At 47.9% G+C, this 13,756-nt stretch overlaps 1 protein-coding gene across 3 annotated transcripts in view; it reads left to right on the forward strand.

The window, feature by feature from the left end:
- The first annotated feature begins 1,374 nt into the window (after positions 1-1,374).
- CAMSAP2 (calmodulin regulated spectrin associated protein family member 2) overlaps positions 1,375-13,756 on the forward strand; it is an 86,807-nt gene continuing 74,425 nt past the window's right edge. For all 3 annotated transcript variants that reach the window (XM_047754530.1, XM_047754528.1, XM_047754529.1), the window contains exon 1: positions 1,375-1,656. In XM_047754530.1, the coding sequence (XP_047610486.1) occupies positions 1,518-1,656 (139 nt within the window). In that variant the 5' untranslated portion in view covers positions 1,375-1,517. The remainder of the gene's footprint in view (positions 1,657-13,756) is intronic.

Genomic DNA, 13,756 nt, shown 5'->3' on the forward strand with positions numbered 1-13,756 from the left:
CCTGTACATTCATTGAGCAACTACTATGAGTTGGGTGCTATTCAGGTGCTAGAGAAACACTGTCATCCTGGGAATGACAAAGTCATTGATGACGGTATGAGGGCGCAAGGGCTGGGTCAGAACAACTAGGTGCTCTGCTGGGCACGGTATCCAGAGATGTCACCGAAGGCAGGAGGCGATTCCCGGGAGATGCTTGCAATCCAAAGGGACAGAAGGAGCCCAGTGGGCCAGGACGCATAAATAATCTGAGAAAATGCCCCAGTGGGGAAACGGAGCAGCTCGGACAAAATGGAGCCATGAGGGTTTGTAGATGCTGGATCGTGCGGTTTGCTTTGTGAAGGGACTTAGGCTCTGTTGGGGGGGCACGATGGCTGTGCCCCCTCCCTAGAGAGGACATTTACGTGAGGAGCACGGAGCTGAGAAAACTATCTCAAAGTCAAGAAACTAATTCAGGTGTGGAGCTTCCCAGATCCTCAATCCTGGTCAAGCCCCACGTGTGACTTGCCTCTACAACCGTGTGGTCAGCCAGCAATCGCACCCATCCTGGGGTGACATCCAGGACTGCATGGAATTCCTTCGGCACGTCAGGTTGGCAGCAAAGTGCGTGTCATCTAACCGGCACCTTGATAAACGTCAGTTCTCCGTGCCTAAGCGCTGTGTCGCTAAACCACCAGCGCCACAGCGAGGCCGGACCCCCCCGCCTCCCCTTGTTCCCCGCCTCTTCCAGCCCGGTCAGCAGCCGCCGCACGCCCAGGCCGGCACGCCAGGATGTGCACTCGGGCGGACAAGGAGCGCAGCCGCGACCACTGCGCATGCTCCACGGGCGGGCCGGACCGGCCGGGCGGCGGGCGGGCCGGGCCGAGAGACAGCGCATGCGCAGACCCGCGCCCGGCTCCGTCCAGTGCCGCAGCCGGAAAACCGCAGCGGCGGCGGCTGAGGCGGCGACCGCGCGGGCTGCCGCAGGGGGAGCACCCAGCAGGGCTGGCCGGGCGGGCCCGAGCACCGGGCTGACGGCGTCCGCGGGGCGGCGGCGCGGCGGGGAGTCCGCGCGAGGAGGTGCGGCCGCCGGCGCCCGCGCCGCAGGGACTCAGGCTGTCCGCGGCCCCGCGCCCCGCGGCGGCTCCGGCTGCGCGGGGTGGGGGCGCCCCGAGTCCCGGGTCGCGGCCCCATCGAGCCCCAAGGCCGCGCTCGGGCCGGCGGGCTCCCCCGAGGGCAGGGCCGGGAGCGGGGGCGGCGGGAGGCGGCGCGATGGCGGGACGGCCCCCGCGACGTGACCGCTGAGGACGCCCCCGCCGCGCCTGGCCCGCCGCGCGGAGACAAAGGGGAGGCGCCGCTGGCACGCGCGCTCGCGGGAGGCTCGCGGGGCGGCCGGGACGCGGCGCCGCCACCTTCCGGGCCGAGCGGCCTGGATCCGGACCCCGACCCCGCCCGCGGCCGGCCGCGCGCCCCTCCCCGGCCGCCACCCCGCGGCCGGCGCACCATGTGAAGGGCGGGCCGGTGCCCCAAGCGCGTGGAAGATGGGGGATGCTGCAGACCCCAGGGACGCGAGGAGGACGTTCATTGTTCCGGCCATCAAGCCCTTCGACCACTATGACTTCTCCAGGGCCAAAATCGCCTGCAATTTGGCCTGGCTGGTGGCCAAGGCCTTCGGGACAGGTACGTGGTCCCCTTCCTCCCCCGCAGGATGCGCGCATCCCGGTTTTGTCTCCAGTCCCCAGGTCCCCTCCACGCGTGTCCTCGTACAGGCTCAGGGACGCAGTGGGACACTGGAAGGAGTAAAAACGAAGGGAATAAAGCACGTTTGGTCTTAACCCGAGAGCCCTCGGTTTGGGCAGGTGGGATATGGCCGGATTCCTTTTATTGGTTAGCAAAAGTGGGTGGTTTGTTTTTTTCTTCCTGGTGAGCGATTTTGCCATGTTTTTACATCGGGTGGTTTTCATTTGTGGTATTTTCCCCATTGTGCTGCATTCATTTCCCCCCCAGTCATAACATCACACCACCGAGAAATCTGAGTTGGTTTCGTTATTACTGGAAGAAGGTGGATGGCACCCAGCTCCACATTGATTTTGACATTTGTAACCATGGCTGCGATTCAGGCTCCGTGACTGTGAGGTGGCCTCTGTGGAAGGGCAGCATTAATTTTTGTTGTCTTTCTGTAAGCCTGTGTCCTCTCGTCCCTTTCAGGCTCTATTAAAGGGGTCATTTAAAACCAATATTTGGCTTGCGGGCTGTCGGCTGCTCTTTTCTTTCCGTGTTATCAGGCATGTTCCTTTTTCCAAACATTTTTGGCTTCATAAATTAAGAGAAACAAAAACTCCCTCTTGTGGGATTTTTCTTTTTAATGAAAGAGTTTTTTTGAGGGCACATGCTGTTGACACAAATTGTATAGTGCAGCAGCCATCAAAAAACACTCCCTCCATTACCCAGTCTTTGCAGAATAACAGGAAAAGGGCCTCCTGTTGTAATTCCTTAGCTGTTGCTTTAGGAGCCCATGTTGTGGAAGCCGGAGAAAATTAGCTTTTCATTTGGAGATGCTCCCGGAAGGTAATTTCATCGGATGACTTTGAGTCATTTTGTAAGATTTCTATGCCCTGCTTAATACCATTTGGATATGTAAAATATTTATTGGCATTTAGTATTTACAGACTTTTCTCCAGATGTTACATACAGTTTTTGGCAGTGGGGAGAGGACGTCCAATTTTAGGACCAAGAAATATGTGGGTAAATGGTTTCATTCGTTCTTACTGTTTCAACATATACAGCTGAGGACATTATCAGGACTGCATGTTTAGTTACCCAGCAAATGAATCTCAGTGTTTAGAAAATTGTTTGAATTAGTTTTGAGGGAAATTTCATGTTGCCTTGATTTTATGTTTTTGGCAGCTTTTGTCTTATTTGAATTCTCATGCTGTGATATTGAAGTAGAAAGATGTTCAAGGTTTTAAAACTGTCATCAGGAATAAATATAGCCAAACCATTTATTTTAAAATAATTTAGATTTTAAAGATTTCTTCGGAAATACATATGCACAGTAACACATGGAAGCACACACCAAGTGTTAGTGTATGTTTTTGTTTTCTGGCACCCCTGATCACAGCAGTGAAAATAATAGATTTTAGTCTTAGCTTAAGCATCATGCTGAAGCTAATATCCATTTGGAGGAGCAGTGGAAGCTAGGTAAGGATGTAGAAAAGATGGAACATGATCTCTGTGGAAAAGCTCTGTGTACAAAATGGAAGGCAGAGGGAATCGCAGAAATAATTTTTCTTTCCGAAACTGAGGAAGCTTACAGTACACATGGCACAGCGTTGGCCTAGATTCCCAAAGGGTGCTAAGCAGAACATGGCCAGCTCAGTGGGGACGTGCCAGGCAAGCTTACTGGGCTCTGGACCCTGGACGAACACGCATTGAACACACTTGGAGAAGAGGCGTGAAGAGAGCAGCGTTATCAGTGGAATGTGCTGTGGGCCAGTGCCGTGCTTGGGGCTTTGCATCATGGGGTGCATTTGGGCTTCGCCCAGCTCCATGGTGCAGGCGGTGGGGTCCCCACTTAAGCAAGCACCCCGGTGCAGAAAGCTGGAAACAGCTTCCCCACGATCGCATTTTTAGCCAGGGCAGATGTGAGCTTTGATCGCCTGACTCCAGAGGGTCTGGCGTTGGTGGAGGCAGGGCCCGCCGCTTGTGTGCCCCATGCTTGAGACATGTCCCTACAGCAGCCCTTGGGCAAGGCGGTGCTCTTGTTCTGCAGATGAGAGAGCTCGTGCTGATGAGTTAGCTCAAGATTAAACATCTGGCGAGTGGTGGAGCCTACAGGCCAGCGCAGGTCACTCTGCCTCTGAAGTCCACTCTTTACACCAGCCTGCAGAATCATCCGTTTATCTGCACATGTGAGGAATGTGCACGCGGTACCTGTGAACAGGCTTATTTATTTACCGCTGTTTGAAGAAGAGGCAGGTCTTAGTCTCAGATGGTTTGGATGAACCTCATTGGTACCTCGATACACTTGCCTTGGCAGCAGTTGGAATGGATAGATGTCATTCAAAATGGAATGAAAAACAAGCTCAGACGACCTTAAGAAAGGGACTTAGTAATAAGAAATAATATATTCAGAAATGTTATGTTTGTACATTTGTTTATTTCTTCATCAACAGTCTGAAACTTTGAAAAAATACACATTTGTATGGCGTGAGCAGGAAAAAAGTGGGGTTTCATTTCTCTTGATGTAGATTTTTTTTTTTTCCCTTTGCTACAGACACGGTTCTATGGCAGATGTGAGTAGACAGCATATCTCAGAGGTGTTGCCTAGTGGGAATCACTTGATCATTTAGAACAAACTTAAGTTTTAGGACTTCCTAAAATCACTTCTTTTTTTATTTTTTATTTATTTTTTATTTTATTTTTTTTTGTCTTTTGTCTTTGTTGTTGTTGTTGTTGCTATTTCTTGGGCCGCTCCCACGGCATATGGAGGTTCCCAGGCTAGGGGTTGAATCCGAGCTGTAGCCACCGGCCTACGCCAGAGCCACAGCAACTCGGGATCCGAGCCGCGTCTGCCACCTACACCACAGCTCACGGCAACGCCGGATCGTTAAGCCACTGAGCAAGGGCAGGGACCGAACCCGCAACCTCATGGTTCCTAGTCGGATTCGTTAACCACTGCGCCACGACGGGAACTCCCTAAAATCACTTCTTTAATGATGACCTATAGCATTTTCAGGCACCAATGTAGTCTTTTTTGTGAGAAACTTTCTAAATGTTAACATATTAAGAAGAAGCCAGTTTTGGAACCATATGTTGGAAAGTTCATTTAAAATGATAGCTAGAAATCAATTGTGGGCATAGAATGATCTTCCTGAACTGTACAAAATAAATAAAGCACTGCCATTGTTATCCTAGAAAGCAAATGGAGTATTTACTTAATTTGAAGTCTTGTGTCAGAGTTTGGAATCGCATGCTTTACACTAAAAGTTTTTTTTTTTTTAAACATTAGTTGACAAGCGCTTATTTTTTTATGATTTTTATTCTATTATAGATGATATACAGTGTTCTGTCAATATCTACTGTACAGCAAAGTGGCTTGGTCATACATAAATATATATTCCTTTTTTTCACATTATCGTCCATCATTACAAGTGACTAGATACAGTTCTCAGTGCTACACAGCAGGATCTCATTGCTTATCCATTCCAAAGGCAATAGTTTGCATCTATTAACCCCAGACTCCCAGTCTATCCCACTCCCTCCCCCTCCCCCTCGGCAACCACACGTCTGCTCTCCAGGTCCATGAGTTTCTTTTCTGTGGAAACGTTCATTTGTGCCATATATTAGATTCCAGATATAAGTGAAGTCATATGGTATTTGTCTTTCTAATTTACTTCACTCAGTATGAGAGTCTCTAGTTCCATCCATGTTGCTGCACATGGCATTATTTTGTTCTTTTTTATGGCTGAGTAGTATTCCATTGTGTCTGTGTTCCACATCTTCTCAATCCATTCATCTGTCGATGGACATTTGGGATGTTTCCATGTCTTGGCTATTGTGAATAGTGCTGTAGCGAACATAGGGGTGCATGTGTCTTTTCCAGTGAACGTTTTGTCCGGATATACGCCCAAGAGTGGGATTGCTGGCTTCTATGGCAGTTCTATATTTAATTTTCTGAGGAACCTCCGTACTCTTTTCCATAGTGGTATTCCAAATGGCACAAATCTTTTATTTCGTCCCAGGATGAAGATACAGTTTTGATCAGATAAAGAATAAATTTGCTTAGGTGAATTTTAATCAATAAACAGATAAGATACTCTCATTACATTAAGTAGATTGCAGAAGAGGAAGCAGTTACACTGGGCCGTCTCTCCTGTTTGGACAGTCCAACCCGTGTATGTGGTGGTGTTGCTGAGTTTGCTTTAACTGCTTGGGGGGAAAAAGGAGAGCACAAAACTTTTTTTACGACATCATTCTTCTTATTAAAATCTTGCATGTGGAGTTCTTAGCATGGAACTCAAGAAGGCCCACTTCCTAGTGTCACTTTGTTGTTTCAGCTTTACCAGCTGTCATCCTCCCTTTTGTACCATGTAGGTTGAAACTACGAAATCATTTGCTGTTAGAAACACACCTTATTGCATCATTTTGTATATCCCGGCACATCTTTCTGTAAATTTTTTTTGTTTTCTTTCCTTTTTTTTTTGATTAAAAAATCTGTTTTAAATTTTTCCTTATCCCAACACACTTTGTTGTCCACATCCTGCGTAAGACCTGCCTCTCACGCGCATCCAAAGGTTGTGACGTCCGTGGACAGCACTGTGGTTAAGAGACTGAAGCAGAGAGGCCGGCTGCGAAGTTCCTGCAGGAAGCCGGGCAGGGGCTGGAGAGAGCTTGAGGGAGCCTGGAAAAGCTCGGGTGTATGGACTGCTTGCTGTGTGTCAGTCGCTTTCCACGTAGCATCTCGTTTTTATCCTCACGACGGCCTGAAGAGCTGGACCCTGTTTGTCGCTCCAGTGTTACTGCTGAGGACAGCGAGGCCCAGAGGTTTGGGAGCTCATCCATAGCCCCCCAACTTCCGCAGGTGTATTCCACATCTGATTTCAGGCTTCGCTCTTCATCACTCTCCCGGATGACGAGAAGGCACATGGACAGAAAAACCATTGCAGAGATAGAACCCCTGGTGTTTTTAAATGACCGAATGTGGGTGCCTGCCGAGTTGTTGAAGTATGTAAGAGGATGAGGTCACCTGAGGTTCTAAGGAGAAGGACGTGTACCTGAACGTGTGGGGTTAGGTGGCTGGGAGACTGAGCCGAGATGCGGTTGGCAGAGACAGAGGCCGCAGCGAGCTGGAGTGGGAAGTCACCTGGCAACCTTGACCTTGATGTGTTGGCCAGATAACCTTATCTGAGAACTCCAGTCGAGTCGCTGGCTGTAAATGTCATGTGGAGTATGACTGAGCAGTCGAGGCTGCAGAATAGCAGTTTGAGAATCTTCTCAGTATAAAGTGTCATTGAAATTGGAAATAGATGAGGTCATAAGAGGGAGAGAAAAAAATGTGAGACGGGAATCTGGGTTAGTGAAATCTCGAGGCCTTGGAAGGAGAAGGTTTCAAGGGGGCTGGTCTTGTTGACAGTGTCAGATGCTGCAGGTATTTAAAGGACGCCTTCCTCCTAAGAGTTGTGCTCTAGTAGGTGGGCTGTGATGAATGTTAACTAGAGAAGGGTTCAGAAAATGAGAAGCGGAGTTCCCGTCGTAGCTCAGCAGAAACGAATCCGACTAGTGTCCATGAGGACGCAGGTTCCATCCCTGGCCTCGCTTAGTGGGGTAAGGATCCAGCGTTGGTGGCAGATGCAGCTTGGATCTGCTGTGGCTGTGGCTGTAGTGTAGGCCTGCAGCTGTAGCTCTGATTTGAACCCTAGCCTGGGAACCTCCATATGCTGCAGGTGCAAAAAAAAAAAAAAAAACATCGCAACTGGACAGAAGACATGGGGGTGGGGTGGGGGTGCTCGCAGCCTTGGTGGTCTGTGGAGGAAGACCTGGGAGGTGGAGGTGGAGGTCAGAGGGGGCCGGAGGGGTGGGTCCAGTGGCACATGGGTGTGGCAGGTGGAGCAGGTGGTTTGAGTGCAGGGGGTGGGAACCCAGGTGGTGTTAGGGGGACAGTTGGTCGGTCGGTCGGAGCAGCTGGGTGGAGGAGCTTTATGGGTAAAGTAGCGGGGGTCCAGCTTGAGAGGTGAGTCAGGATTGTTTGAAGGGTGAGCTTAAGGCGTTTTATTATTTTATTATAATTTTATTAAATTAAATAAATTGGTATTTATTGAATAAATACCAATTATTTAGCAGATAAATAAATTATCTTGAGCCCATTGGATTAAAAAGGATGACTACAATGTATTGAGCAGTACTTTTTGTTAAGCGCAGTTTTGAAGATTTGATACGTTATTTCTCAGTCCTCCTCCCACTGCTGAATCGTCATGATAAGCATTTGCTTGGCGTTGTTTAGAAGAAAGACATGACTGGCTCCATCGCACACTGAGGCTCCCTTTGACTCTGTGGTCTCCCATTGTGGAATTGGGGGTGTCTTTCTGTAATAATGTCAAAGAATTCTTTTTATGAAGAATGCTTTTTCACTATGAATTGGGAAAAGTAAAACCGAGGCTGGGATCCCCTCCAGCCAACGCCCTCCTCGGCCCGCGTGGCTGCGCCGAGCATCAGGTCCAGAGGGGTCTGTGAAGTACCCGGAAAGGCTTTTTTTTGCAGTCAGGCAATGGGATGTCAGCTCACTGAAAAAGTCTTTATCTCCCCACTCCATAGTTCACACGTGCCGGTTCCTGGGAATGTGTGCGCGTGTGATCCTGAAAAGCTATTTGGAAGCTGCCACGTTCCCCCACTCCCAGCCCTCTCCTGTGAACCATTTTCTGTCTCTAAAATGGGAATTCAGTCGAATTTTAAGTACTGTCGGCTCTTGGAATAAAAATCATTTGAAATGTTTGAAATATTTTAAGAGACATTGGTCCTCAACAAAGGAAAGTTTCAAAGTAGATGGTTTCATTCCCCCCCCCCCTTGCTGGCATTTTATTGCTAATTTCAAGATTCTTTTTTTTTTTTAACCGTCTTCTTGTTTTCCATTCTCTCCTCTCTCTCCATTTTTTAATGACACTCAAATAACGAGGTTGCTGACTTGTGAATTTTTCTCTAATGTTTGCATTTCGTAGAATTTTGTGTTGTAACAGATTTTGACACAGTGCAGGGAAGATGGTATTGTGGGGAGTGTTAAGACTGGTTTTTTTGGTTTTTTTTTTTTTTAACTGAGGAACAGAACAGTGCGAAGGGGGCCAGGCTGTGTGTGAGAGAAAGAAGGGGTGGGAGAGAGCAGTGCTGACGTCCTCAGGTGAGGACGGCACTGCTCACCTGAGATGGCGTGTGTGTGTGTGTGTGTGTGTGTGTGTGTGTGTGTGCGCGCGCGCGCGCAGCTCAGGTGTGGTGATGCTTGAAATAAAGACAGCAGTGCCAGGCACCCTGCAGGAGGGGAGGGGAGAGGGGAGGGGGCCTGAGATGGGGGTGGGGGTGGGGGCGCAGCTGAGGACCTGGGATTCCTCCGGCTGCTGAGGGGAAGTGGAGGCAGAACCTGACCAGAGCGAGATGGTGGTAGGACATCCTCACTTGTCACACAAAGCCCAGTTGGCCATCTGCAGAGGATTGACTGGAAGCAACCTGGGAGGGGGTGGTGCAAGCCTGGGGGTGGCGTGATGGGAGCCCTTGCTGGTGCCTGGACCAGTCTCACAAAGAGGCTCACAGACCAAACGAGAATGCTTATTAGGGCACGTGGCTTGTGCCGTCAGTTGACAGTGAAAGCGTGGGGGAGGCACGGGGCAGAGTGTACATGCGGAGAGAGGTGCGGCCTCTCCCCCGACCAGCCCCTGGCATCAGCTCGCTTTGTCCACCTCTTTCTGCGGCACTAGCCTTGCCCACAGATGCTGTGGGCCCAAGACCCGGCGCTGAGGTCTGAACAAGGAGCCCAGAGCGACACGAGGTGCACCCTTGCTCCATCAGAGACATGGGGGACAGGTGTGCCTGCCACAGCTGTGGCTTGCCAGGGAACCTGAAAAACAGCCATAGGTTTTGGGTTCCTTGGGCAGAAGACGCGTAAAGCCAGAGTGTGTGTCACCGATTGTGGCCCAGTTAAGCATTCATGAACATTAAATGTTGGTGTGTATGTTGTGTTCATTGCCTGTTGTTTGATGAGTCTCATGCGTCTATAGTATATCGTGAATATTTACTGCCTTGAGTATCTTGCATATCATGAAGAGTCAGCACCTTGGAACCTCACGAACATTGGGTATCATTTGGTTTTTCCATCCCTTTCTGGCTTTAACATAACGCATGCTGCTAACCGCTGACCTTTATTTGATACATGCTTTGAGTTCTCTAACCTTGGTTACTAGTCCTTATCTGTAATACCGTAAAAGGTTCCACATGTTTTACAAACTTAGGCATCTTTTGTAGTAGAATTGAGTAGCCTTGAAAGTAAAAGTACATTTTCTGTACAGGAAAGGCAGGATAAATGCTGTGTTCTTTCCCTTTATTGGGGGAAGTTGGGCCACACTGGACGGATCACTGGCTCCGGAGCATCTGGCAGGGTGTAGTGAAGAGGGGAGAGAGAGAGTTTGAGCAGTGGTGGACGGAAGGAGCAAAGGCTCTGCGGGGGAAGGGAGTGTGGGCGCAGGGGATGAGGGGGCCGGCAGGGACCGTGGGCAGGGACAGGGTCCTGTCTTTCTTGCAGGTCAGGGGAAGGCTCTGAGTCCTTAAAGAAGTAGGGAGGTTCGGAGTGGTGTGTGACTTGTCAGGTTTGCTGATGGGAAATGAGCAGCTTCTGGCTGCAGTAGGGAAGGTTTGGGATGGGGACCAGAGTGAGCATGCAAAGGCAGCAGCTCAGACGGCAGCTCAGGGTGAAAAGCGCCAGAGCCTGGACCAGGCCGGTGTGGGTGGAGGTTGTACGGAGGCAGGGATTTGTACTGGACTTGGTGATGGATTTGACCTGGGGTTCAGGGACAGGCAGGTGTTCATGGTGACTCCCAGGTTCCTGGCTTGTGCCCTCAGTGGTGCTGCCCTCCTTTGATGCAGGGAACACTGGGAAATGATCATGCCTGGGGGAAAATGTTGATTTGGGGTGTTTGGAGGTTTCATGACTTTTTCAGCACAATTTGAAATGTGTAAGATTAGGACCAGGAACCCAGAGTACCCTTTACCCAGAGTTACCGCTTGTTAACGTTTCGGCCACGTGTTTTATTATCATTCTCTCCCTTTCCCTTCCTTCTCCACCAGCACACCCCAGGTGGATATAAGTAAAATATTTCCTGAACTGTTTGAGAATGAATTAGAGACATTGTACCCTCTACCTCTAAACACTTCAGACTGTCTCCTGAGTTGAACAGTACATCTCAGATAATCTCAATAAAATTATGAAGATTAGGAAATATAACTTTGATATGATGCTGTCATCTAATGTGTGTCTTGTTTTCACATTTGCTGTTGTCCTAATGTCCATTACTGCTGCTTTTGCCCTGTTCCAGGATCGAGTCCAGTGTTGCGCATTTGCTTAAAGGGACTTGTCACCTGGTGTTTCCAAAATGCGTTCTGCTCCTGCCTCCCAACTACTCCCTATTTTAAAGACGTCTGGGTAATTGCTGGTGTATGGATGCAGCTGGTAGCTCACCTAGCTTTATAGACAGCTGCCTCCCTTTGCCTGAGCCCAAGCATTTCAGGCGATGGTTCCTTGCAGAGCTGAGCTGGCTGGGCTCAGGATTTATAGTAACAGCGGGAAGGTAGGTTCTTGCTCAAGTCATGGTGCACAAGAAAAACTTGTCTGTTATCCTCTGCACTTCTGGGAGTGCCCTTTCCTGAGCGATTAATTTTTTGCCTCCTTGTACTCTGGAGGTATAGGGAAGGGTGAAATGTCTCATTTTGATTTTGCCTGTTTATTTTCTGATGATGCTGTTTCAGGTTTTTTGTTTTGTTTTGTTTTAAAATATGATACAACTCCAAGGTGGTTTTGTTTTTTTGATGGTAGTCTTGTACTATTGGCAAAATGATAGACATTTTCAGAGTCTAAAACATACTTGGTTCTTGAAGACTTGTTTTTAAAAGTGACCTATTTTATAATACTCAATATGCAGTTTTACATTCTTTTGGGGTGGAATAATCTGTTTTTGTCATATTCTGGAAACATTCTTCGGCTTGCTATGGATCCCTTCCCTCTTCCTTGCTTTTAGGATCTTTTTTAAAACTTATACTTTCCTAACTTAGATTTCTGGATACATTGTAATAAAATGAAAATAGCCCCTAAGCTATGTCTTCCACCTTCCAGCTTCGTGATGTTGGCAAATCATTGTTAATTATTTAAACCATTGTTTTTTTAAAAAAATTTTATTATAATTGATTTACAGTGTTCTGTCAATTTCTCCTGTAGAGCAAAGTGACCCAGTTATACATTTATATATATTCTTTTTTTCTCACATTATCCTCCATCATGCTCCATCCCAAGTGACTAGATACAGTTGCCTGTGCTGTACAGCAGGATCTCATTGCTCATCCAGTTCAAATGCAATAGTTTGCATCTACTAACCCCAAACTCCCAGTCCATCCCACTCCCTCCCCCCTCACCCCAAGGGCTACAGGTCTGTTCTCCAAGTCCATGAGTTTGTTTCTTTTCTGTAGATAGGTTCGTTTGTGCCATATACTAGATTCTACCTATAAGTGATGTCATATGGCATTTGTCTTTCTGACTTAACTTCACTTAGTATGAGAGACTCTGGTTCCATCCATGTTGCTGCACATGGCACTATTTTGTTCTTTTTTATGGCTAAGTGGTATTCCATTATGTGTATATATCACATCTTCTTAATCCATTCATCTGTCCCTGGACATGTGGGTTGTTTCCATGTCTGAGGCTATTGTGAACAGTGCTGCAGTGATCATAGGGGTGCACGTATCTTTTTGTATGAAAGTTGTGTCCATATATATGCCCACGAGTGGGATTGCTGGATCATATGATAGTTCTCTTTTTAGTTTTCTGAGGTGCCTCCATACTGTTTTCCATAGTGGTTGTACCAATTTACATTCCTACCAACAGTGTGGGAGGGTTCCCTTTTCTCCACACCCTCTTCAGCATTTGTTATTTGTAGACGTACTGATAATGGTCATTCTGACCAGTGCGAGGTGGTACCTCAGTGTAGTTTTGATTTGCATTTCTCTGATAATTAATGATGTTGGGCATTTTTTCATGTGCCTGTTGTCCCTCCATATGTCGTCTTTGGAGAAATGTCTGTTTAGATCTTCTGCTGGTTTTGTCATTTGGGTTGTTGAGGGTTTTTGCTGTTGCGTTGTATGAGTTGTTTGTATATTTTGGAGGTTAAGCTCTTGTCGGTTGCATTGTTTGAACCTGTTTTCTCCCCTTCTGTAGGTTGTCTTTTTGTTTTAATGGTTTCCTTTGCTGTGCAAAAGCTTTTAAGTTTGATTAGGTCCCATTGGTTTCTTTTTGTTTTTATTTCTATTGCTTGGGGAGACCGACCTAGGAAAACGTTTGTACAGTTGATGTCAGAGTAAACCATTGTTATTTTGGCATCCGGTTAGCCAGATGATTTAGAGCTAAGACTGCATTTATCAGCTCTGTGGCCTTGGGCAAGGTAACTTTTCTGGAGTTTCTTATCTGTGAAATAGGAGCAAGAGAGCTGTTAGTAGTGAATGACAGAATGCATGTTTAGACAATACCTGCACGCAAAGGAGCTTTTAAGTATCATACGGTCCTAATATTTACCCATACGTTGTCTGGTTTGACAGTTGCACCGCGTTGTTTTAAAGACCACATGTGAGGATGGATGTAAAAGCATTCCGTCACTGTAAGTGGATGCCGGAGAAAGCGGTAATCCTGATAAGGAGCAGTCGCCCTTCTCCGCACAGCTAAGGTTTAGGTACCAAGTCAGCCACATGAGTCGTTTTTTTTATTGTTACAGGAAAAATCTTTTTTTATGTAATTAACAATAGTTACCTTACAGTCAAATAATTTCCCTTCTAAATTTGATCCACTGACACCCTCTTTTTGGTTCCTCTTATCCTGGGACGTAAATGAGCTCCAGCCTCGTGTTCTGGGATTTTCGGGGGGGGGGGGCTCTTGCTGTGGTGGTGCTCAGGTTTGAGGCTGGTTCGCTGCTGGTTAGTGCAGCTGTGGAGGCAGGAGCGGGCTTTCGCTCATGACACGAGGGTGATATGTTCAGACGTCTCC

Source organism: Phacochoerus africanus, chromosome 12, assembly GCF_016906955.1.
Source record: "Phacochoerus africanus isolate WHEZ1 chromosome 12, ROS_Pafr_v1, whole genome shotgun sequence".
Lineage (NCBI taxonomy): Eukaryota > Metazoa > Chordata > Mammalia > Artiodactyla > Suidae > Phacochoerus > Phacochoerus africanus.